At 39.8% G+C, this 24,735-nt stretch overlaps 2 protein-coding genes and 1 long non-coding RNA gene across 4 annotated transcripts; 2 read left to right on the top strand and 1 right to left on the bottom strand.

The window, feature by feature from the left end:
* Positions 1 to 327: 327 nt before the first annotated feature.
* ubap1 (ubiquitin associated protein 1) lies at positions 328 to 8,628 on the top strand. Its single transcript, XM_026929205.3, has 7 exons — positions 328 to 495; positions 3,789 to 3,837; positions 3,935 to 4,059; positions 4,771 to 5,583; positions 6,170 to 6,334; positions 6,492 to 6,593; positions 7,524 to 8,628. The coding sequence occupies exons 2-7, from the start codon at positions 3,798 to 3,800 to the stop codon at positions 7,662 to 7,664; spliced, it is 1,386 nt and encodes a 461-aa protein (XP_026785006.3). The 5' UTR covers positions 328 to 495; positions 3,789 to 3,797; the 3' UTR covers positions 7,665 to 8,628.
* On the bottom strand, positions 1,949 to 2,696 carry LOC128320515 (uncharacterized). The gene is made up of 2 exons (XR_008304035.1): positions 2,464 to 2,696; positions 1,949 to 2,240 (listed from the first exon to the last, which is right to left on the bottom strand). It is a non-coding gene; the product is annotated as an uncharacterized LOC128320515 (long non-coding RNA).
* A 2,307-nt stretch (positions 8,629 to 10,935) lies between the features above and the next one.
* Positions 10,936 to 23,950, top strand: dcaf12 (DDB1 and CUL4 associated factor 12). Of its 2 annotated transcripts, none has more exons than XM_053240420.1 (9): positions 10,936 to 11,198; positions 15,705 to 15,995; positions 16,272 to 16,547; positions 16,702 to 16,762; positions 19,940 to 20,133; positions 20,229 to 20,294; positions 20,395 to 20,557; positions 20,650 to 20,828; positions 20,927 to 22,392. In XM_053240420.1, exons 1-9 carry the CDS (start codon positions 11,142 to 11,144, stop codon positions 20,930 to 20,932), a joined length of 1,293 nt encoding a protein of 430 aa, XP_053096395.1. In that variant the 5' UTR covers positions 10,936 to 11,141; the 3' UTR covers positions 20,933 to 22,392. The 2 variants fall into 2 exon arrangements, with proteins under 2 accessions (XP_053096395.1, XP_026784952.1); XM_026929151.3 differs by lacking the exon at positions 20,927 to 22,392 and adding an exon at positions 22,399 to 23,950 and having other exon boundaries at positions 10,937 to 11,198.
* Positions 23,951 to 24,735: the final 785 nt, after the last annotated feature.

Below are 24,735 nucleotides of genomic sequence, written 5' to 3'. Positions count from 1 at the left end.
ATTTAGTATTTCAATTTTTTGTTAGAATATTTTTTTTCTTTTAGCACTGACTGACTATGATGAAATGGCTCCACCTAGTGGTAAATCTATAGAATGACTGTCTTAACGTAATTTTTATTAATAGAATTAATTAAGTAAGTCTACTTCTTTTTTGTATTTTTAGTGAATATTGAGAACTTCACATTGTAGGCAATAAATAAGACTGGATTATAATTTATACTGATTCACCTAAGCTAATGTTTAACCAATGAGCTCTGCTATTGAGCCACATAACGTTCTGAATAGGTCTCCGTTGATTGGTTGAAAATCACGCAGGGGGCGTGTCCTCAAGCAGGAACCAGAGAAGGGGAGGTACACAAACCCAAGATGGCGTCCCGCGATGAAGCAGGAAATATATTTCGCTTTCAATAATATTCGCGACTGGAGAGGTTTGTTTGGAAGTTGTATGTTTGAAGAAGGCTGAAACGGATTTACTGGCGACTAAAGACAGAGCAGGTACTGAAAACAAACTGCTAATGCTACGCTGACAGTTGGAGTCAGGGGCGGTGGCGGAGGAAGTGAAGGTGCTACTGTTAGTTAGCGAGCCTTCTATGTAGGCCTGCAGTGTTAGTGCTTTAACCTACCTGTATTCGGGTCATTTCCGCAATCTGCGCGTGGCAAGTCATATCGCGCTGTGATTGGCCAGTAGTTCACGCTCGCGAGGAAAATGCTCGTGGTGTAGCCAATCGGAATGCGAGACTCGGGATTGGTCGGAATATGGGTAGTAAAACATAACCCACAGGCCTGGATGATAGCTAGCGAGTTTGGACTTCGCTTTCGAGTCAAAAGGCAGAAAGTCAGCTGTTGTCCGTTTTGGTCTTTGACACGGTTTTAACTTTAAAAGTGATATTTTATTTACCTGCTTTGGTAGTGATGTGTTAATGTTTATTTTAGTCCTGAGAGTAATGGAATTGCCTAGCTATATATGTAAAGGAACAAGTGGAACCAGCTTGGCTAGCTAACCTGTGATGATTTGGCCTCTTATGTCACGTAAACAAGCTACATAGTGACTCACTAGGGTTTGTTATCACTTTCGCTATTGGAGATCCCTCCCAGTGACCTGGATCTCCAGTATCTGAGAGTTAAAAACTTATACATTTCATTAACCTGATCTGCCTCAGCTGAGTGCAATTTCCAGTTGGGCTCATAAGTTCACATAAACCTGGCAGAATCTGCAAAATGTTAATAATAATGATAAAAAAAATAATAAGAGGTATCATAAAAATATCATTTTATTTTTTTATTTACTACTGCCCTGAATAAGCTATTTCACATCACAGATGTTTAGATATAATCCACAAGACACAATAATAACTGAATTTACACAAATGAACCCGTCCGAAAGTTTACATACGCCTGATTCTTAATACTATGTTGTTATTTAGATGATCAGCGACTGTTTTTATGTTTTGTGATAGTTGTTCATGAGTCCCTTGTTCACCCTGAGCAGTTAAACTGCCCACTGTTCTTCAGAAAAATCCTCCGTTTCCTGCACATTCTTTTCTTTTCCAGCATCTTCTGCATATTTGACTCCTTTCCAACAGTGGCTCTCCGATGCTGAGATCCATCTTTTCACACTGAGGGACTCAAACACAACTATTACAAAAGGTGCAAACATTCACTGATGCGCAAGAAGGCAATGGGGGGTGTAAACTTTTGATCAGGATGATCGGTGTACATTGTTATTATTTTGTCTTCTGGGAAACATGTAAATGTCTTATATAGCTGCTGAAGAGCAGCACTAAATGGAAAAAAAAAAGATCTTTAAACAAAAGAATAACAATGTTCACCGATCATCCTGTTCAAAAGTTTACACCCCCCCGGCTCTTAATGTAGTGTGTTGCCTTCTTGAGCATCAGTGAATGTTTGCACCTTTTGTAATAGTTGTGTTTGTGTCTCTCAGTTGTCCTTTTTTTTTTTTTTGGGACATTTTTAATGATACTTGTAATATTTTTTTTTAATTATAAATATTTTGCAGATTCTGCAAGGTGTATGTAAATTTATGACCACACTGTATAGATGTTATTTATTTACATCAGGGATTTTAAATGTTTTTGCAACTATGGACTTCTTCAGTTGTTAAAAAAACAGACAGATCCCCTTATGATCACAGCACAAATATTTAATGGACGAGACTCAATTATTCAAATATTAGGCACATTAGGCAAATGTGTACCACATTTATGTATTTATTTTTATTTCTCCACAGAAACCAAACCTGTTACACTGTCTTAAAAGTTTCAAAATATTTTGTACTATATTACCTTCATAGGCTCTCGTTATTCATATTAGGTTTTTAAGTTATTTAACTATCATCATTTTAACTTCATGAACATAGACTTGTGTAATATGGCTAAAAAAAAAACACCATACAGTGTAGTGCAAGTAGTGCTGCAGATGTGTGAAAGTGATTGTACTGTATACATCACTGAAAACGTGCCGCTGATATGTGTGGTGAGACGTGTGGTGCATTTTCCATTGCCTTGAGAGCTTCCTCCCGTAAAACCCAAACCAGTTATACTGTCTTAAAATATTCAGAAGATTTTGTAGCATTTTAAAATCATTTTTCTTGTGTTTTTTTGTGTACTCTGTGTACATTAATCATACTTTCTTTTTAAAATTATTTAGCTCTTCTTATTTTAAACTCCATTATACACTACAAACTCCTGAAGGTCCCCAAACCTCACATCTGTGTAGAGTGGTATCTTTGTGCAGCAGGGTTTATGATCACAGCACAATAATGGACGAGACCCAATTATTCAAATATTAGGCACATTAGGCAAATGCGTACCACTATATTTATTTTTATTCCTCCACAGCAACCAAACCCGTAACACAGACTTAAAAGTTTCAAAATATTCTGTACCCTATTACCTTCACAGGCTCTCGTTATTCATATTAGGTTTTTAAGTTACTTAGCTATCATCATTTTAACTTCATACAATTTAAGTGATCAGTCTATTAGGTGTAAAAGTGTAATAACTCTAAGAACTTCTTTTGTAGTTGATGTTGATCTGTATAGAGTAACACATCTGTGTAGAGTCGTATATCTTTATGCAGCAGGGTTTGGATTCTGATCAACCAGCACCTGTGAACTTTGGGACTGATGAGCTTTTGATTTCTGTCCAGGGTGTTTACAAATGCGCACGTCAACCAATTTATGATTTTTTAAAAAAATTATTATTATTAAATGCTAGGCTGACATGACAATCAGCTTATTATTAATCAGCCAGTGAAATGTTCGCAAGATAAAAATTCACTAGTTTGATGGTAATGGAATGGTGAGTCATATTTGTCGTAATTTGTGGGTTCGTTTTGGATTGCATTCCTTCAAGTCTTTAATCATTAATAATAATTATTTAACTGAATAATTAATTGAATTAAATAAGTGATTTAGCATCTTAATGCGTTTATAAATTGTAGTAAATCATTGTCATGTATACGATTTGAAGATCATTTGGTGTTCGTATTAGTGAATATCCTTTTATGTAAATTTACACAAACTCAGGAGTGAACATATGATACAAAGGTTTTTCCAAACTAACAAAATTTTCCTGAAAATCTTTTTTGTGTAAAATGCTCTGGCTAATGATTGACAAGTAAATTTATTTGTATCCTGTTTGATAAAGGAGGCTCTTTATTGGTGACTTTTATGGTCATAGTGTGTTTCTGATACACATGATCTAAGGCTGCGAGTCTGACTTTTAGGTTGAATTTCTGAAACGTTGTCTTTTCACTCTGTTTTTTAGATACTCTAAATGGCTGCGAGGAAGTCTGGATCAGATCTCCACAACAATGGTGAGTTACCGAGCTCTCAGTCTCTCACTGTGAGATTTTTTTGGCTGTTTAGTTATTTTCTTCTCCTACTTTCTCCCCTTATCATCTTCATATCTAGGACCTGTCAGCTACCTTGATGATGTTCCTTTCAAGCTCAATGAGAAGTTTCGCTGCCCGGCAAAAGTGGGTCTGCCCATTGGCTTCTGTCTGCCCGACTGTAACGCTTTGCTATCGGAGATGCAGGTTAGTTTGGCTCCTGTTTTTGTTACACAATAAACGGCTGATGACAGTGAGTCAAGGTGTTTCGCAAAACTGCTGCAGCGCGTTCCATTAACAAGTTGATAGATAACTAATCAAGGAAGTGGTTACGTAAATGCCAGTGTCATTTTAGTTATATCGAGCTTTTTATCAGTAACTTGCCAACACATCTGAGAGAAATGATAATGTTCATGAAGGTTTTGTTTTGTTTCTAATGTCTATTTTTGCTTAAGTGATTAATAACAGTAGCTTATGCTTAACATTCGATCTGGGCAACATATAAGGAATAAATGCTTAAAGTTGTGCATTTATAGGAAAATAATCAACAGTGGAGTGGTGAGAATGCAGCCTCATAAGAAGCAGCGTTATAATCACCACCCCGACTTTCCAATAGCATCACGTCCCAAAGTGTTTTATTCCTCTTATACCACAACAGGTTGTTAATGATTGCATTTTAAATTTTGTACACATTTTAAAAATTTTTATCTGTTCATAGTTATTTTTAAAGTTGTGGATACATGAAACAGAAGCCTTTTTTTCCCTCTCTTTTAAAGTTATCAAAACAAAAACAGAAAAATTCAAATTCAAAAAATTCAAAGTGTTTTCTTTATTTCTTTTCCCATATGTAAAGTTTAATTCCTAAAGTGTTTGGGTAACATTTCTGTAGCTGATCATATCACATTGTCTCTCCAACAGTATGACTTCGGTCTAGAGAAGCTGAGTGTGCGCTGGGGGGACGAAGTGGCCAAGGCGCGAGCTGCTGAGGCTCAGGAAGCCGAATCCAGCCGGGCAGAAAGCGAAAAAGACAGACAGGCTGCCGTACAGGACAGTGATGCTGGCTTGGCTGGTGGAAAGAAAGCCCGTCCCGCTGAGGAGCAGGACCTCCTCCCACCGGCGCTGAACCCGGTCCTGGCAGGTCTACGGCACAACGCTATCCTGACCCCGCTCCCGGCCCCGAGCTTCGGTCCAGCACAACCAGTAGCCAGCAACCCTGCACCTCAGAGCCTCAATCTAGCCGACTTTGAGCGGGAGGAGGACCCCTTCGACAAGCTGGAGCTGAAAACTCTGGATGACAAAGAGGAGCTCCGGAGCATCCTCCAGAGCCAGCCGCAGACATCAGTGTCTGTCTCGACTCCTGAAAGCACTGGTGCAGAAGACAGTGGTGCACCACCTCAGCAGGCCAAAGTGGGTATCTTCCATAAACCCAACGGCCTGGTGGGACTGCTGGACTTGGAGCAAGCAGGTGTTGGTGGTGTGGTAACCTCCAGGGGACAGATCGATGCTGAACGCCCCTGTAACATTCGCTCACTGACTTTTCCCAAGCTGTCGGACCCAGGAGATTCCCCCTCAGACCCTCCCTTCGCTATATATCCAGCAGCCCCACAACGAAGCTTACCCAATGGTACTCTACTATCCCTGCTGAGATCCACACCACATACCAGTTCTACACTACCTGTAGAGTTACCAGGCCATGCACCAAATGGCGCACCAAATGGCACACCAAAGCAGGTACTGGGCAAGAATTGTCGTTTCTTCTCTGTATCATTGGTGTAGTCTGACTACAAACTTCAACCTAGCAAATGACCACGTTTGATAGACGATCTTTTGCTTCTATCATGAAACAGAGCCACAATTTCAGCAAAAAAGCGACATTTGAATTTCAATTTTCTCACGTCTGTGACAAACACTGACTCAGATGATTCCTTGGACCAATCCTACAGCGTGTGGTGACATTTCTTCAGTTCCCAATTTATAACTTTACATGTAACCGTGGTTTCATCTGTCATGTACATCCACATTAAATTTGGTGCCTCTGGTGATTGTATGCAGCTAGGAGAGTTGGCTTGCTTTGCTAATCAGGGAATGAAGTTAGTATGAAGCCAAGCATGTACCTTGTAATTCAAACAACCAACTTTCACACCAATTAGTGCATTATTTAATTAGTGTTTAACTAGTTAGCTTTAGAAGCTTTGTGTAGTTGATACCATACCATACCATGACCATATGAAGCACCTCAAGTTATTTGCCACCTGATAATGTGAACGTAGGTTTACTATCAGTTAAAGTTGATTTGTTTGTCTCTCTATCCTCTCAGTCGATCCCTGCGGCTGGTCCTCCCTCGTACCCGGCACCTGTGAGTGGAGCCCTGGTCAGTCTCTCTCCCAGCGAGCGTCAGTGTGTGGAGACGGTAGTAGGCATGGGCTACTCTTACGAAGGCGTCCTCAAAGCCATGCAGAGACAAGGGCAGAACGTCGAACAGGTTGGCTTACGTTCAGCTTTTCGAAAGCTCCAGTAAACAGGAAGTGATTCATGTATGGGATCCTATCCCTGGTTTAGTCAGTGGAAAAAAAAAAAAAAAAAACTTTGTTGTTTTGCTATTGTGGCTGATTTCTAAAGGATTTGTCCTCCATTCTCAGGTGCTGGAGTATCTTTTTGTCCACAGTCGACTGTGTGAGCGAGGCTTTGACGCCACAGCGGTGGAAGAATGTTTGGAAATGTACCAGTGCTCAGAGGAAAAGGTTTGTCTGTTGTCACACTTGTACACAAAGGATTTAGTGCAAAAAAGATAAAATACCTTTGTGGATAACCAGTTTATTTGTGTACTTGCAGTCATTTCATAGCGAGTATGTTTACACTGTACAAAATCTGGTAACTACAAAAAATAGAAATTTTGGCAGTGTAGGATACATCATTAGAGAAACTGGTACAGTATCAGTCTGACAGCATGCTCATTTACGCATACTCATAAAAAAAATGCTCTGATACTATGTGACGGAATCCGTTCCATCCGTTCCAGTGTTGTCTCGCTAATGAACAGACAACACGAAATGACAGCAATCTGGATTATTTCACAGTTAATGATGCAAAGCAGAACAGACTGTAAACTATGCTCTGCGAAAAATATGAAGAGAAGGAACTACAGCATTTTTCTGCAATACAAATAACCTGATAATCTGATAAGTAACCCGAAAACGTGTTTTACAGATATTAAACCTAACCATAAACTGATGAAAAGTATAGCATGTCTTTATTTAATAATTAAGAAATCGTTATTGTTGGCAAAGTGCTGCTATATGAGAGGAATAAAACACTTCAGGACATGATGCTATAAGAAAGTAATAAGCTTCAGGATGACAAAAGTAACTCCAGTTTGCATCGGGCCACATCACATCACTCCATCACTGATTTATTATCCTATAACAGCACTTCCCAAAGTGTTTTATTCTTTGTTTACACGCTGGTAAAAAAGGTGGTAAGCTGTACTTTTCAGTGTACAAAGACTCGTCACTGGTTGATACGCTGAACAGTGTCTTTTGTAACTTTTGGTATGTACATAAAGTGGACATAATGTAGCTCTTTTAAGGTATATACTTGCACCTCAAAGACATCTGAGAGTTTTAAAAGTGTGCACTCGCAATATTAACTGTGTTGTTTCTTTCCTCTTTCAGGCTCTGCAGTTTCTCCAGTTGATGTCTCGGTTCAGTGAGATGGGCTTTGAGAGAGACACCATTAAAGAGGTCCTTTTAGTGCACAATAATGACCAGGACAAAGCTCTGGAGGACTTAATGGCTCGTGCGGCTGCAAGCTGAACCAGAGCAGTGTCTCCTCCTTGATCCGCCCCTCCTTTACTCCTCAATACTGCGTCCACTGAGAGAGAGAGAGAGAGAGAGAGAGAGAGAGAGAGAGGGAGAGGGAGAGAGGTAGGGGGGAGTGTGTGAGTAAGAGCAGCAGAGGAAGGAGTGTAGTGAGGGTGTCTGAGACCGGACAAGTGAACACATATCCCATAAAAAAAAACAAACAAACAAAAAAAAAACCATGCTCTTCAAGGTAGGGTTCGATCGGACCATTCATCCGACCTCAGCTCTGACCCTATTAAGTGATCTTTGTGTGATTGTGGGCAAGAGGACACTGAGCCGTCCTTCTTTCACCATCACCGTAGAAACAGGCGGACGTGGGGCGGTGCCTAGGACACGGGCCTGAGAGGAGTGCAAGGGGAGCGCGATTCCACAAGAAATGGACTCACAGCTACAGCGCTGCTATGTCTTTCATAAGTCATGAGAACTTAATACTCGCTCGTACACATGCCATGTCTGACCAGAGACCTTGAAGTGCCCTTTCTGTTCTTGCTACCGCCTGGCTTTCATTTGATTTTCTTCCACCTGTCTCTGCTGTACATCATTTTAATCATATGTTCATCTGTTCAGCTGTTTAAAAAGCAAAAACAGCCGTTTTGTTAGAGATCTGGTTTATTTGCCCTCTGCTATAGGAACTGCGTTAACCGAACTAATGACCACAGTGCATTGAGAGAAATGAGACGAAAAACGTGAGAATGGAAAACTGCAGCCGAACAGCTTTTACACTGGAATGGAAAGAGAAACTGGTGTGTTCCTGGAAATGCAATATTTATGTGTGTCAATGCTTCTTCGTACAAATGACTTGCAAGGCTGAAAAGGCACAAAGAATCACAGATATTAATATAAACGTATTTAAATTTGTTCAAGATACACTGACACCTTCAATCTGTAATAAAGACTTGGAAATTCTTTGCCATTATCTCGAGGATATGAAATGTACACTCAAATGCTCAGACACAACCATTCACATTTTTTTTTTTTTGTTTGCTATAGTTGCTTTAAAGGAAAAAATCCACCCTGGATTTTAGAATTCAGTGACGCCCAAGATTTGTTTTGCAAGTCAAGTTGACTTTATTTATTTATTTAAATTTTCATCAACATGTTGGTCTATTTTAACTTTGGTCAATGGTTTCTTATATTACCCACAATGCCGTTTGAGGTTGATGCAGCGGCGCTTTAGTCTGTCCAGCTCTCTCAGCTCCTTGTCTGTACACTCTGCTCAAACTTCCACAGCATCAACTTTCATGCTAATACCGCTGCTAAACACTAACGTGCTCGCGCTAATCATCATGTACAGTAACTAGCCGAGCCAAGTCAGCACAACTGCACCGTATAGCTGCATTGCATTCTGGGACTTTGATTCCAGATGTTTGCTGTCTCCATTACTTCTACACTGGATTTCTCATTAATATGATGGAAGGGAAGAAAAGAAAAGAGAAGAGAAAAGAAGCTCTTGTGCTATCGTTTAGGGAACTAGTAGCGAAACCTGACCTTTATCACTTGTGCTCGAGGTTGTTAATATAGGTTTAGTTTGAAATGCACTGGAATATTCCTTTAATGTACTCAGGATATTTGTTTTCTCATAATGTTTATTCATCAGGACAACCAGTGTTTTATCAGATAGTATCTTTAAGAGTATTGCTGAGCAGTTCTGCAACTTCAATACCTAGAAATAAGATTTATTGATTGGAAAGCTCCATCTTGGCATAATGGAGGCCGATGTATAAACTCTATTAAATCTAACGGGGCAAGTTTCTTGGCTCTATGGAAAATTGAGGTTTCAAAGAACAAGAAGTTATACTTTTTATTCATTTATAGATATATTTAATCAAATCCAGTTAGCTCCTGTTGTCACTCATAAACAGTCGTTCCCTCATCAGACTCCCTTTTTTCTCTCTCTTGAACATGAAAGAAAAAAACTGCAGCTTGTCATGTTACAGAGAAACCAAGAAAGTGCAAAGGGTGTCCTGTCCTGAAGACTTTCCTGTGGAGGAAAACTTCTGACCGTTACAAAGCACTGACACTGGAGACTCCTTCCATAAATTTCAGATAAATATTTCTTAACAGAAAGCTCACCATATGGAGAACGAGCGCATTAATATAAATGTGATTTGTCTTACAGCTGCCACTACTGTCAAAGCTGCTGTTATAGAAAATTAGACTGGAAAAAGACCAGGTGATGATTTTTTTTTTTAATTTTATTTTATTTTAAATTTCCACCTATCCTGTTTTGGTGAGTCTGTGCCCACTGTAGCTTCCTGTTCTTGGGTTACACGAGTGGACCCTAATAACTAAGACTAAGACTAAGGTCTTCTGTTGTTGTAACCTCCGCCGCAAGGTTTGATATATTGTGTGTTCTGAGATGCTTTTCTGCTCACCATGGTTGTAAAGAGTAGTTATATGAGTTACTGTAGCCTTCCTGTCAGCTTGAAAAAGTCTGGCCATTCTCGCCATGCTTGGATGTTTTTTTTTTCTTTTTTTCCTGTATAAAAATTAGAGACCATTGAGTGTGAAAATCCCAGATCAGCAGTTTCTAAAATACTCAAACCAGCCCATCTGGCACCAACATCGATGCCACGGTTAATGATTACACTTTTTCTTCATTCTGATGCTCTTGACCTGTATCTGCATGATTTTATGCATTGCACTGCTGCCACATGATTCTCTGATTTGATAACTGCATAAATGAGCAGGTGTACAGGTGTTCCTATTAAAGTGGACAGTGAGTGTATATATATATATATATATATATATATATATATATATATATATATATATATATATACACACACACACACACACACACACACACAATATGGTCAAAAGTTTGTGGACATCTGACCATCACATCCATATGTGCTTTATGAACATCCCATTCCTTTCCTTTTCCTTTAAATGAATACATCTATCACTGTGGTAAACACTGGGAAATGCACATGTAAGCCTTCTACGCACGGTGTCTCTTTCCCACCTGTATTAAAAGAAATGACCCGCCTTCAACTCTACGATTGGTTAATAATTGGTCCTCGACGATGAATTGTCCAATCAGAGCGAGGCATGTACATCAGTGCAAGCTGTCAGCCAATGAGCGGGATTTATCTCAATACGGATGGGGAGACCTTTATTTAGTTTTTTTTTTTTTTTGCTGACGTTTGACCTGAATAACGTTCGGCGCTGCCGTTGGTGATGACGTTTGAATAGAAAAAAAAACACCACCAGAGGGCGATGACGTCACAACGATGGGAGGAGTGAGTAACGAAGCACAAACATTTCAGCCATAGCAACTGGGCTAGTTGACACAAGGCCTCAGAGGACATTAACATCCACATCACTTAAATAAACCCCTCCGCCGCCAGCGCCGTTATATGCCCCACTTCCCAGCGTCGCCCGAACTGCCCTCCATGTGGGTGAGGGACCTGTGTGTGTCGGATTATGGCGAGAAAAACAGTTAGCAGGAAAAGGAAGGCAGGGGAGCTCAAGGAACAACAGGTAGGTCTCGGCTAAACCGGGCTACTGGATAGCGCAGCTAGCATTAGCGCTGTTTAGCTAGCTAGCATTAGCGCTGTTTTTAGCTGCTTATTGTAAACTATAACCTGGCTTACCGTTAACTGACAGCTCTCTAAAGACGTTTATTAGCTGAAAACACACAGCTAAAACTGACCAATTTATCTACACCATACTAATAACAACGAGTTTCCTTGTCCTGTTGCTAACAGTGACCGGCTAGCTGGCTAGCTAGCTAGCTCTAGAGTGTTATTCGGGCATTCTCCTAATTCACTGAATGCTTGTGGACAAGTTAAAAATAAATACATTTAAACATAACCGACTCTTCATGTAAAAGCGACACCTCGAGTGAATCCAACGCTTAATACCTGAGCTAAAGGTTATGTAACTAGGCTAACACCTCTGACCCTGATTAGCTAGGTTAACGTGCTAACATACCTGAGAAGCTAGTTAATAAATAATAAAGCTGCTGAGTTAGCTCTGTAGTTAGCTAGCTAGAGCTTTAAAAAAAAAAAAAGCTGAGCAAGGAATAATATGTGGGCTTTTTTCAGGTCATTCTCAGATAATTGGTGGTGGCTAGCTAACGTTAGCTAGGTTTAGTGTTGATTACAACCTGCTAGTTTGGTATAAATTCAGTGGTGATCTTTAGATTTGTAAATGTTGTGTTTGTGAATCAGTGATCTTTAATTTATCCCCCCTCCAAAAAAAAAAGACATGAAGAGGGAAATTGAGCCATTTTTTACTATGTTTAAGTCTGTTTTAAAGTGAAAGTCCACCCTGAAACACATTTGTTTTTGTTGGAATATTTGTGAAGTACTTCCTAAAGTTTAAGTTCCTAAAAACACTCACCACTTTACTGTGACATTCAATCGACACTGTTTTGACTCAAAGTTATATATTTAACACAAAAATTCATCTAATTGTTGATATGACAAAGTTTTCTGTAAGGAGACACTTTTAACACATTTAACATTTAAGGAAGGAGTCTCCAGTGTCAGTACTTTGTAACAGTCAGTAGGTTTTCTTCAAGACTGAGGACTTTTGCTTTGCATGACAAGCTGCTAGGGGTGTAACGATACACTCCGGTCACTATTCAATTCACGATATCGCGTTCAGGAGTCGATTCAATTCGACTCTCAGGAAATTTGAATGAAGAAGAATTATGACTCATAAACAATACAAAACATTGTGCAGGTTTGTCTGCGTAAAACTAAATAAAGTAAAAAAAAGTTTAATATTGTAAACAAAATGTACTACAGGTTTACCATACCTTAAAAATAAATGTTAAAAAAAAAAAAAAATTCCAAAGATTTTGATTGAATAAACAAAGTGTTTGGTACAGGAACTTGAAACATAATGAGCTCCGTAGCAGAAAAAGAGCTCCAAAGTCGGCTAAAATGGCAGATTCCAGCAGCCTCTTTCTCAGCAGCGTAGATCACAGAAGCGTGGAGATGGTGTTGTTCGAAAGCTACTTTTTAACCGTTATAACATGATCATAAAGTATAATATATAATGCGTGTTGGTTGTTGCAATCCGGAGCTATCGGGCTATCAGTCACTTCACAAGTGCTGGTGATTCTCGCAGGCTCTCCATGGAAGAACGCGATCATGTGACCAGCATGTTCTTTATATGTTTTAACTGTTCTGATTGTGTAGATTTGGACCCCTTCATTAAATCCATAATTAATAGAATGATGATATCGCACATTTCCTCGATGCACATCGTCACATTCTTGCATCGTGTCATGACGTATCGTTACACCCCTGCAATTAACTTTAAAAGAGAGGCTAGTGAGTGAATGACTTTTAATAGCTGTAAAGCCTAAAATCCTGAAGCCTAATTGAAATCAGGAAGATGGTTTTTGTTTTTATATCTAAGCTAAAACTCTCATTAAGAGGTGAGACAAGTGCAATTTTGGACCAACATAACGCTGTACCAGAAGCTTTCAAATGTCACACCCTTTTCTGCGATGTTCAGCCACGTAAGTGTGTGGGTGTATTTGTTTCTAGTCATAAAAATTAGCAGCCGAATTCAGCACACTGGAGTTATCTGGGAAATTCTGTTTGGTCTCAAGATTCAAGAGTCAAGATTTTTATTGTCACATACATAGTTATATACAGTACATAACTTGCAGTGAAATGAAAACCTGCTACTCCTCTTTAGACTGTGCATTTAAATACTAAATAAAAAAGAAATCAGAAATGAATAAGAAAAATATGGACAAGAATTTGCCAAAAGGGGTGTACAAAATAAGCAGAGAACGTACAAAAAAAAAATGGATGTACAAAATATGCAAGTATGTTACAGACACAATACAGAGATATAGCCCTTTATCCAAATACTGGAATCTCCACTCCGGTTGCATTTTTGTTTTGTTTGTGTTCAAAGGGCGTCATCATCACAGGGTTTCTTCTGAACCACTGGCTATTTGTCACGTTCTATACACTATAACTTCTTTTTTTTTTTAAACTAAAAGGGAGACACTGCCCATCAGTAATCACCTGATAACCTCCTGAGAGCTCATGCTTCTTTCACAAGTGGTGTTTTGTGGCAGAAAACACACGCGCACACACACACACACACACACACACACACACACACACACACACACACACACACACTGAGTGTGGATTTTTTTGATTACTCACTGTCTTGCAGACTCGACATACAGTGATGTAACCACAAATATCTTTTTATTTGTACTGTAAAAGTGCTTTCAAATGAACTGCATATGACTTCATCACAGACTGCTTGCTCTGGCATTGTAGCGCTGGCATTTTCAGTAACTGGTGTCTGCAGAAGAGGGAAAAAATGTCTCAAAGCCACCCTGAGCCCTTTTAGTTGTTTATTGACTGGATGTTCCACGTGGCAGCACATTATACACACTCATACTGGGATTAGACCACGTTCATTACGTTCATCTGTGTACGTATATAAATATATATATATATTATTTAATAATTAAGTAATTAAGTAATTATTTAATTTAAATTTTTTTTTTTTACAGCATGCTTAATATTTTTAAAAGCATGCTTAAGATTCTCACCTGGCTGCTTGGATATAGGTCAGTAAGGAGGATATGTGCACAATGAGTGGATTTGCTTTACTAGTTTTGGAAGATAGGAGCTTGTGCAATATTTATTTTTCCCTGCTTCCCTGATAAATGATTTAATTGTACCAGCTGTGCAATCCTAACTGTTTGCAGTCACAAAAACTCAGCGGGATGGTACATTTTTAAGTGATTCTGCAGAAACGTGCAGTGAACAGTGAAAAATACCCACAACAGTACATTTTCGATATATAGTCCTTTTACAAATCGGTTGTCTAAAGATCATGTGGGCGACATTTTCACTGTTCTGCTGCTGCTCAGTGTTTGAGCGCATCACAGTCACTGTCTAATGATCATCACCACCATTAACGTTATTTGTAAAGTGTTAGATTTGAGACTTAATTGTAAATCTGTTTAATCTTTATAGGTTCAGAATGTTATTTCGGCCAAAAATGGTCAAAAATACGTATTTCGGTGGCATCATTAATGAAGATAGTTAACTGTTAAATGTTAAAGATGTTCTTGTCTAATGATTGAATAACACATGAATATGGTATTTTTACATAAACGTGGAACTGTGTGATATCTTCTTAATACAAAGCTAAAAGGTGCAATGGTTGATATGTATATATTTAATTTCCTTACTTGTACCAGTAACTTAAATTGAAAAAAAAAAAATTAAATACAATAAATGGGTTAAGCCCTTGCAAAAAATTTATTACGTGGTTGAGAAATCACGTTTGGAAAACTGACATCCGGTCCAGAATACTTGTTTGTGTTTGGATGCACCTCCTGTCAATCATTTTATAGACACTATATGGGCCACCTAAGATCCTGGGGGCGGAGCTTCGTGGACATGGGCACAAATCATTCATATGTCGAATCCACCTAACCATTTTTTCCCTAATCTTGAAGAAAAAGACTAATCTTAAATAACACACCTTTAAGGGACTGTCTGTATAATATATAGTTGTGTAGTATGTTGTATAACTTTGCGCCATACACTGAGCTTATATATTTATATATATTTATATATTTCGCTCTTCCCATATCAGCTCCTGTTGTTGGTTATTTTGGTCAGTGTGTACTAGTACATGATCACATGAATTAGGTCTCAAGCTTTACCCATTCTTATAGAATGTTCAAGTAAAAAAAAGTAATGTTTCAACACCACTAGGTTTAGGTTTGCTCAAAATGTTAATGATATCTTATTTTAGGCAGTTATTTACCCTAAATGTGTAAATTGTTTACTTGCTGTATAGCAGTCAGTTGCCTCTTGTTAAAATTTTGTTAACGCCATCTGTTTTTGTTACAAGTTTATTTAGTGTTTGCCACATTGCTGTAAAAATATTCATTGGATTAAACGAAGGTGTGATATGAATGAAGCTCATTAATGGAGGATAAAGGCTCACTAACCATGTCTTTATCTTCCCCCTTGACAGCTTGATTGGTGCCAGTCTGTGTATAAGCGTGCCCGTGTATCCTCTTCATCACGTCATGCCCAGCAGTGGTGGCAGGGCCGTCAGTCAATGGTGTCCGCCATCCGCGGACGGGAATTTCGTCCACAGAAGCAGCACGAGTGGGGGTTCCAGCGCAGCTTGCGTGGCTTCGCAGCAGGGCGCATCCCAGGAATCCTCAGAGAGCGCGAGTTCTCCCTGGGCTGCCTCAACAAGGTGTTTGCCTCTCAGTGGCTCAATCAGCGTCAGGTGGTGTGCGGGACCAAGTGCAACACGGTGAGATTTGAATATTCCCATTTCCGGCAACATGCAAATCTGGGAAAGCAGCGCTAGATGATAATCAGTGTAACATTTAGGATGATTCTCAATTCTGTTACTGCGCCTCTTTATTTTTTTGTCTTACTTCCTGTCCTCACTTCTTAGCTCCTCCATTTTTGTCACAGTATTTGATGTATTTTGTTGAAATTTGTCACTATAATTGTTTTTTTTTTTTTTTTTTTTTTTTTTTTACCAAAAGAATACTGAAAGTTGATTTGTTTTCTGTTTGTTCAGCTGTTTGTGGTAGACGTGCTCACGGGCCAGATTACCCGGATCCCGATGCTGAAGGACAGAGAGGGACAGGGCGGAGGCTCCCTGGGCATGGGTGTGATAGGCAACCCGGTCTTTCAAAACCCAGGATTAGCTGGTGGACTGGATGCCCAGCAGGGCTGTGGCATCCACGCCATCGAGCTCAACCCTTCACGCACCCTACTGGCCACCGGAGGAGATAACCCGAACAGCCTGGCTGTCTATCGACTGCCCACACTTGACCCCGTCTGCGTCGGCGATGTGAGTCTGTCTTTAGTCGACATCTTACAGTTTTTCTTTATCGACAAATGCTAAATGAAAAATTTATGTTCGAATTTTATGTTACCTGTTTATGCATTTTATTTAAGCTTAATTAGAATGAGAAATATTACTCCTTTTTATTTTTTATTTTCAGGATGGTCACAATGACTGGATCTTTTCCATTGCCTGGATCAGTGACACCATGGCTGTATCAGGTAACAGGCTTGCATTCAGCCTGTTTAATGGCTGCTTGCCCGGCAGATTTAATCCTTCATACAGCAAATCTATGTACCGGAGAAAATGAAGAACAGCAGCTAATAGCTGACCGTGGCCTTTTTTGAGTAAAAAATAACCGCTGCCTGCAGCACTGTTTGTGCTGACATGTACTTAACAGCTCACAGGTTACGAATGCTTATTGTTTGTATATGATTATGACGGCTAGTCAACTGTAACCAATTTTTCCTCAACATTTATCTGCAGTGTTAAGAAGCCAGCTTCACTAAGCTCTGAGCTGCCTCCTTTAAGTAAGCTGCTCAGTAATGCAAATGTATACAGTGACGCAAAGTCCACGAAGATCTGCGCCCCATTCTTTATACGTCGCTTCTAGCAAATCCAAGATAAAAATAACATTTTATATTAATTCCCAACAGTTAAAGTTGTGTGTAAATATTTGCGTAAACCAAACAAAATAATTTTGGACAGATATACAAGTTTTGGAAAGGCTGATTTTCTCCGTATTTGCATGCAGATGTTGATCACCCATAAAGTGCAAAGTGTGTTTCCACGCAACTCATTTGCATTTATTGAAAGCCACAAAACTCCCTGTTCTGGGAGCACCAAAAGGCAGAAGTGGACTTTATTTTGACTCGAAATGATTTTTAGGGTAAACCCTGAAAGGCAGAAGTGGAAATTATATTGAATCACTACTATGCAAAAAATATATATGCTCTGATCAGCCATAACATTAAAACCATTGACAGGCAAAGTGAATAACATTGATTATCTTGTTACATTTGCACCTGTCAAGAGGTGGGATATATTAGGCAGCAAGTGAACAGTTGGTTCTCAAAGTTGATGTGTTGGAAGCAGGAAAAATGGGCAAGTGTAAGGATCTGGGTGACTTTGGCTAGATGACTGGGTCGGTGCATCTCTACAACAGCAGGTCTTGTGGGATGTTCCTGGTATGCAGTGGTTAATACCTACCAAACATGGTCCAAGGAAGGACAACCGGTGAACTGGTGGCAGGGTCATGGGCGCCCAAGGCTCATTGATGCGTGTGGGGAGTGAAGGCAAGCTCGTCTGGTCTGATCCCACAGAAGAGTCACTGTATTACAGATTGCTGAAAAAGTTAATGCTGGATATGATAGAAAGGTGTCAGAACACACACTGTATCACAGCTTCCTGCATATGGGGCTGTGTAGCTGCAGACCAGTCAGAGTGCCCATGCTGACCCTGTCCACCGCCGAAAGCACCTACAATGGGCATGTGAGCATCAGAACTGGACCATGAAGCAATGGAAGAAGGAGGCCTGGTCTGATGAATCACGTTTTCTTTTACATCAAGTGGAAGGCCGGGTGCGTGTGCATCGCTTACTTGGGGAAGAGACGGCACCAGGATGCACTATGGGAAGAAGGCAAGCCGGCGGAGGCAGTGTGATGCTCTGGGTAATGTTCTGCTGGGAAACATTGGCTCCTGGCATTCATGTGGATGTTACTTTGACACGTACCACGTACCTAAACATTGTTGCAGTCCGAGTACAGTCCTTCATGGCAAGAGTATTCCCTAAGGGCAGTGGCCTGTTTCAGCAGGATAATGAGCCCTGCCACACTGCAAACATTGTTCAGGAATGGTTTGAGGAACATAGCAAAAAGTTCAAGGTGTTGATATGGCCTTCAAATTCCCCAGATCTCAGTCTGATTGAGCATCTGTGGGATGTGCTGGACAAACAAGTCCAATCCATGGAGGCCCCACCTCACAACTTACAGGACTTAAAGGATCTGCTGCTAACGTCTTGGTGCCAGATACCACAGCACACCTTCAGAGGTCTTGTGGAGTCCATGCTGCGACGAGATGTTTTGGTGGCACAAGGGGGACCTACACAATATTAGGCAGGTGGTTTTAATGTTGTGGCTGATCGGTGTATAATATTAATAATAAATAGCAGGTGCTAACTCTTCTATCAGCTGAGGCATTTATTTACGGCTTACAGCTCTGCACAGACAGACCGGCAAATCCTCTCTGTTTATACAGCGGGATTTCTTTTGTTCTAATTGAATAATTCGTTTGATTTTTCTTAATTTATAGGTTTGTGTTGGTTTCTTTATTTTACATGTTCTTTAATTAATGCCAATAATATAAAATGACTGAGTTTAACATGTTCTTGATGGTATTCTTGGCCTTGGTCCCTGACCTTGTGAACTAGCATGAGGAGGTGTTTTTGATAGAGACTCCAAAGCACTTGTATAAATTGCTCTGGATAAGGGCTTCTGCTAAATGCTGTAAACATCATAAAAATAAGCAACTTAAACTTGCCAGTATGTTCCATATGTAAAAGTAAAGTCATTCTTGCAAATTATATGATTTGATGTCGATCGAGTCAAGATTTACATTAGTTAGTCTTAAGTGTAAATTTGCACACACTCAGGAGCATAAGTGGGATACACTTTTTTTTTTTTTTTTTTTCTTTTCCCCCCTTCAAATTTACGGGATTTTTATGAATACCGAGTTTCTTGTGTAAACTCAATGATTTATGCGTACAAATGATTTACGCATAAACCCCGTTCGTATTCAGCTTGATAAATGAGGCCCATTGTTCAGTGTTTCAACAGGATACTAAATCTCAGTCAAGAAAATGTAATGCTTGCTCGAAATCTAACTATTAATCATGGCCGTGTGTTGCAATGTAAGTTAAGTAGGTGCTGTTCAGTCTCTGTTTTGAATAATTATTTTTTGAAAGGTATAATAAATATATAACATATAAAATATTTAGAATATATGTGGTATAAAAAAAAATCTGTGCTTTCTAACCTTCCTAAGCTAAGTGTGATTTTTCTCACACAGTGAATGTCAAGCATAATCAGTTCAGTGTGTAATCAGAGATAGACTGTCAGTGTCTGTGATGCTCCTGTGCCGCAGTTCGAATCACATCTTCAAATGCAGTTTTGTCCCTTTTGACTTTTCAGGGATTAGAACATTTAAAGTGCTGAGACTCATGATTAAGATGCATGCAGAAGAGAAACATATTTCAGTTGAAGAAAGTCTGAAATGTTTTTTGTCGAAATTTGAGTTTTCCCAGGCCAATACATTCTTCTGACATTCTGTGATGCATTATCTGTTTTATTGTGTTGTCGACCCCATATCAAATCTTTTCTCATTGGTGTGTTTTATGTTAGGTTCTCGGGATGGCTCCATGGGTCTGTGGGAGGTCTCTGAAGAGGTGCTAAGTCTAGCAGAGAAACAGCAGGTTGAGGAAGGGGTCCCCAGCTACGCCCACATCTCCCACCGTGCCCTTAAAGATATCCCTAAAGAGTACACCCACCCGTATAACTGCAAAGTGCGTGCCCTGGCCTTCAATAACAGCCATAAGGTCAGTCTCCGTCCTCATCACTTCTACTTGATTTATAATTTATGTAAATGATGTTTTAGCATTTTTTTAAATATACATTGCTTTTGTTCTATCAGGAGCTAGGTGCTGTTTCTCTAGATGGATATTTTCATTTATGGAAGGCAGAGGACAACCTGTGTAAGGTAGAGTATTCTTCTTTCTGCATCATAGCCCTCTCCTACGTTTATACCTGTAAACATGTAAATATCTCATTCTTATTATTATGCTGTTCTTGGTTTTCAGGAGCTCTCTACGAAGCTTCCTTATTGCAAGGAGAACGTGTGCCTGGCGTATGGACTGGACTGGTCTGTGTATGCGGTCGGCTCCCAGGCACACGTGTCCTTCCTTGATCCTCGGCAGTCTTCCCAAAACATAAAGTCTGTGAGCTCCAGAGAACGTGGCAGTGGTACGTTCCACGATCGTTCTTATTCATTCACTCTCTCTTATCAGAGTCTTTATGTCATCACTAAATGCTGTCTATGTGTAATGTGTGAACAGGAATTCGCTCCGTCAGCTTCTACGAGCACATAGTGACAGTAGGCACAGGCCAAGGCTCCCTGCTCTTCTACGACATTAGGGCTCAGCGTTTCCTTGATGGTCCATCCAATTCACCCGGCGGGTACCGGAAGACCCCTGCAGACGGCATCCTCAAGCTCACCACGGGGAGAGGCTGGCTGGTACAGAGCTGTTTGTTGTATTATAATCTTATGTAATACATATGCATGTGCATACGTAATACAGACATAGACATAGATTCACATTGTTTCTTTCTTAGGCATAAATCTGGGCATGGTGAAATTCTATGGCTGTTCTTGCCTTCTAGGAGGACATTCTCGTCAACATTACATGACTGATTAGACTGCAGAGCATTTTTATTTTGTGTTTTTATTTCATTTTTTTCCACATATATTACCCTAAATAGTAATTAACAATATTAGACTGACAGTATTAGTATTTAGAACATGATTTAAACATTTTGGGGGGGGGGACATCTTTCTCATCTTTGTCTGTCTCTCTGTCTCTCCCCCTTTCTTTCTCGGTCTGTCTCTCCCTCTCTTTGTCTGTCTCTCTTTCTTTCTCTGTTTTTCTCTCTCTCTTTTCTCACTGTCTGTCAGTATGTTTCTTTCTCTGTCTGTTTCTCTTTCTGTCTATCTCTGTGTGATTATCTCTGTCTTTCTTTCTCTTCACCCCGCTCACACCTGGCATTAACATGCGTCCTGGGTGATGGGATCACAAGTGGACAGCCGAGACGCATAGCCGTTCACACCTGGCATTATGAACGAGTCTCCAGTGACCACTTGTGATCAGATTTCATACATCGTTTCCACTGGAGAAAGGCTGTCACGTACATTTATTACAGCAGCCTTCCGCTGCATTTAGTTTCAGGCAGAAATGTGCCACAAATCATATCTGTATGAACTGTTTCAAACATTTTAAGTGCGTGGTCTGCTAAGGAAGCTTATAAATGAATGAGAGATGAGATGACGAATGAAACTAGAAAAAGCAGCTGCTTTCGTCAATGCTGTTATAGCATCGTTTTTATCCATTAGCCTAGCAGCAGAAAGCTCTACCATTGAGTACGATTTCCAAACAGTCTTGCAATGATTGCATACTGTCCATCTAGGTCAGTGATGCAGTCAATTAGCTGGTCCATCAAGATGCATCTGTGTTCACACTATACATGTGATGTGGCCATATGCATCCCCACACCACCTTCGAATGTGGTTTGAGGGATTGGATCACAATCTGTTTCAAGGCCCGTTTGGCCCCGTTCACACCCGTACTTAGCACTGACTACTTACAGTCCGATTACCCAAGATGCATGTTAATGTAGGGTGTGAACAGGGCCTCTATCTCTCTTTTTCTCTCTGTTTTTGTCTCTGTCTGTTTCTGTTTCTGTCTCTGATTGTCTTTTGTCACTTTTAACACAATAACAAATCAATGGAATTTTAAGATCAAATCTGGTAGTCTCAGTTCTTGGCTTGCAGAATTGTTCTTAAGAAAACTGAAACATGCTTCTCTGAAACTGAGGAACTTGAAGAACGAGTCATTTCATTAACAAGTGAACAACTTAAGCAGCTTAGATATGCGAAATAAACCTGAGCCTGTATGATGAGTTCTGATTAAGGTATTCTCAGAGTTCAAAATCGAGTTATTTGAGCTATCAAGAATAGTTTTGAAGCCTCCAGGACATTTTGGATAAGGGTCACGAGTAACATTGTCCTCTTTCTTTTCTTTGTGTCCTAGAACCATGACGAAACGTGGAGAAGCTATTTCTCAGATATCAGCTCCTTTCCCAACGCCGTCTACACACACTGCTACGATGACTCTGGAACCAAGCTGTTTGTGGCCGGTGGACCTCTGTGCTCGGGGCTACATGGCAATTACGCAGGCCTCTGGAGCTAGCTTTCTCCGCTCTCTCGCTGTCCCTGTTAAACTTCACTATACATACTGATCATCATTGCATCTCTCTGTCTGTCTTCTTTCATCTGTCCATTTCTGTTTTCACTGGACTCAAGAGCATCAAAATGCTTCTCATCTTTTTTTTTTACATGTTGTGTATTAGTAAAAATTTGTCTGCCTCTTTTTTTTCTCATTCATGTGCTGTCTTTCTTGGCTCATTTGTTTTAAGTGTGTGATGAAGCAGAGTTTTGAGCAGCAGTGAGGCCTGTGCTCAGACCTAGTCCTCGGTCGGAGACTCGCCTCAGAACTCTGACAAAGTGTAAAGATATTAAACTATTTAACAGCCTCTCCAGGACCTTGGATGCTCGCTTGGTTTGTACTGTTTTGTTTTGTAGCATTTGGTGTAATGCGTCTCGAAGATTGGAGGCTGTTATTTTAGTATGGACTGTTCGATGAGCCCGTGATCTGCCATGCTCTTGCTTGCAGTGGACTGAAGTACATAGAAGAAGAGCAAAAAGGAAAAAAAAAAGACTGTCTGGTAGCAGAACTTAACTTTTAGTTTTGTTGTGCCATATTACGCCATGATGATCACAGAGGGACTGATGATTGCAAACAGACAAAAGCCCAGAGATGATGTCTGAATGAACCACATTACATTGCCGTCAATGGATATCGTTTTTGTTTGTTTGTTTGTTTCCTCTGATAGTGGGTGAAGTATGATTTTTATTTGGATTGTGTCTTTTTGCTTTGTGAGTAAGACTAACGCACACATCACATTGGTAATGCTGTTATTTTTTATTTTTTTTCTTTCAGCAGCGATAATTTATTTCCTGCCCTTGTATGTCACTAGCGCTCATGCTGCTGAAGCACAATCATTTTCGTTAGCAGTGTTGCTTCTGAGCTCCAGTCAGGGGAAGACGATTCAGCTCCTCTTCCTCTCTTTTTGAGCAGAGGCAGGGCAGTAGTCCGTTACATTGTTGCCTTTCCTTAGTCTTTCTGTGAAAGACTTTTGCGAGTCGACTTTTCTTTTTAAACATGAAACCTTCATGGATCATTGCTAAGAAAAATAACTAGAACAAATAGTACAGATTGTGGTTAAGACCCTATATTAAACGAATAACCATCACTTTTAAAATGTATTTTATATATAAATGTGTACACATATTTGGAAATCTTATAGAGAGAGAATACATTTTATGTAAATGTTTGAAAATGTGTGTGTGTGTGTGTGTGGACTAACCGTCATTATTTTGGTGGTGCCCTCTTTTTTTATACACACTACCTGAGTGTTTTTACAACTTGCTGAGTGTGAAAAAAATATACAAGGCAAACCAATTCAAGAAACTGTTTAAAGAGAAAATAATGAATAAAAGTCTATTGATGTATTTTTCTTCCATGTTTGATTTTGGATTGTGTCTTTATTTATGTGCACAGAGCTGCTTTGCTGGTGGTTTATTTTTATTTTTTATTTTTTTGCATCAGAGTAGAGTAGCATAAGGAGGATATTAAAGGTTGGGGGCGCCGTGCACTCGACAGTCGTGTCGTGAACGCGCACAGCGCAGTTCAGCAATGCGCGTGCACGCCACACTGCCATTCTGCAGCTGCAGTGCATGCACCTTCATGTTTAATAAGACTTATATAGTTATTAGTTATTTTAAAAGAACGTCATTTGTACGAAGAGGTATTCCACAGCTTTAGAGAGATATTGCATAGTATAATAATGGAATATGGAAATATATATTAATATATTTTTATACATGTCTTCTACATTAACAGACCTAAAATAACATTCAAACTCCACTGTTTACTTCCGAAACTGCATCTATTATCTAGTTAAAACGGATAAGTAATTATTAAAATTATTATCAAAAACCCATGATCGTGTCCTTTTTAACTCATCAGTGTCGGTGCATTTTCTTTTTTTGACCATACACTGTATTTATGGAGGATAAGGATAAGCAGCATACACTGTGTGTGTGTGTGTGTGTGTGTGTGTGTGTGTGTATGTATGTATGTGTGTGTGTTAGTGTTGGTGTTACAGCCTGTACTGTACACTCTCTCTGTTTTTGTATTGTTTCCTTGCAAACTGTGCGCGCGCTCCCGGCGCTGTTGTTCTGCGGCGGCCGCGCGCCCGGTGTGTCACGTGACCGTGTCTGCTTGCTGCTGGGCTGAGGGAAGCGT

Source organism: Pangasianodon hypophthalmus, chromosome 15, assembly GCF_027358585.1.
Source record: "Pangasianodon hypophthalmus isolate fPanHyp1 chromosome 15, fPanHyp1.pri, whole genome shotgun sequence".
In the NCBI taxonomy this organism is placed as follows: Eukaryota; Metazoa; Chordata; class Actinopteri; order Siluriformes; family Pangasiidae; genus Pangasianodon; species Pangasianodon hypophthalmus.
Note: the sequence above shows the minus strand (reverse complement) of the source record. Positions and strands in the feature narration are given on the sequence as shown.

Excerpts from the sequence above, each read along its gene's own strand:
- ubap1 (XM_026929205.3), top strand. The coding sequence starts at position 3,798 with ATGGCTGCGAGGAAGTCTGGATCAGATCTCCACAACAATG. Across the intron at positions 3,838-3,934 it reads ATCAGATCTCCACAACAATG|GACCTGTCAGCTACCTTGAT; the intron begins GTGAGTTACCGA and ends CTTCATATCTAG. Across the intron at positions 6,335-6,491 it reads AAGGGCAGAACGTCGAACAG|GTGCTGGAGTATCTTTTTGT; the intron begins GTTGGCTTACGT and ends CTCCATTCTCAG.
- dcaf12 (XM_026929151.3), top strand. The coding sequence starts at position 11,142 with ATGGCGAGAAAAACAGTTAGCAGGAAAAGGAAGGCAGGGGAGCTCAAG. Across the intron at positions 20,134-20,228 it reads CCTTCAATAACAGCCATAAG|GAGCTAGGTGCTGTTTCTCT; the intron begins GTCAGTCTCCGT and ends TTGTTCTATCAG. Across the intron at positions 20,558-20,649 it reads CTCCAGAGAACGTGGCAGTG|GAATTCGCTCCGTCAGCTTC; the intron begins GTACGTTCCACG and ends ATGTGTGAACAG.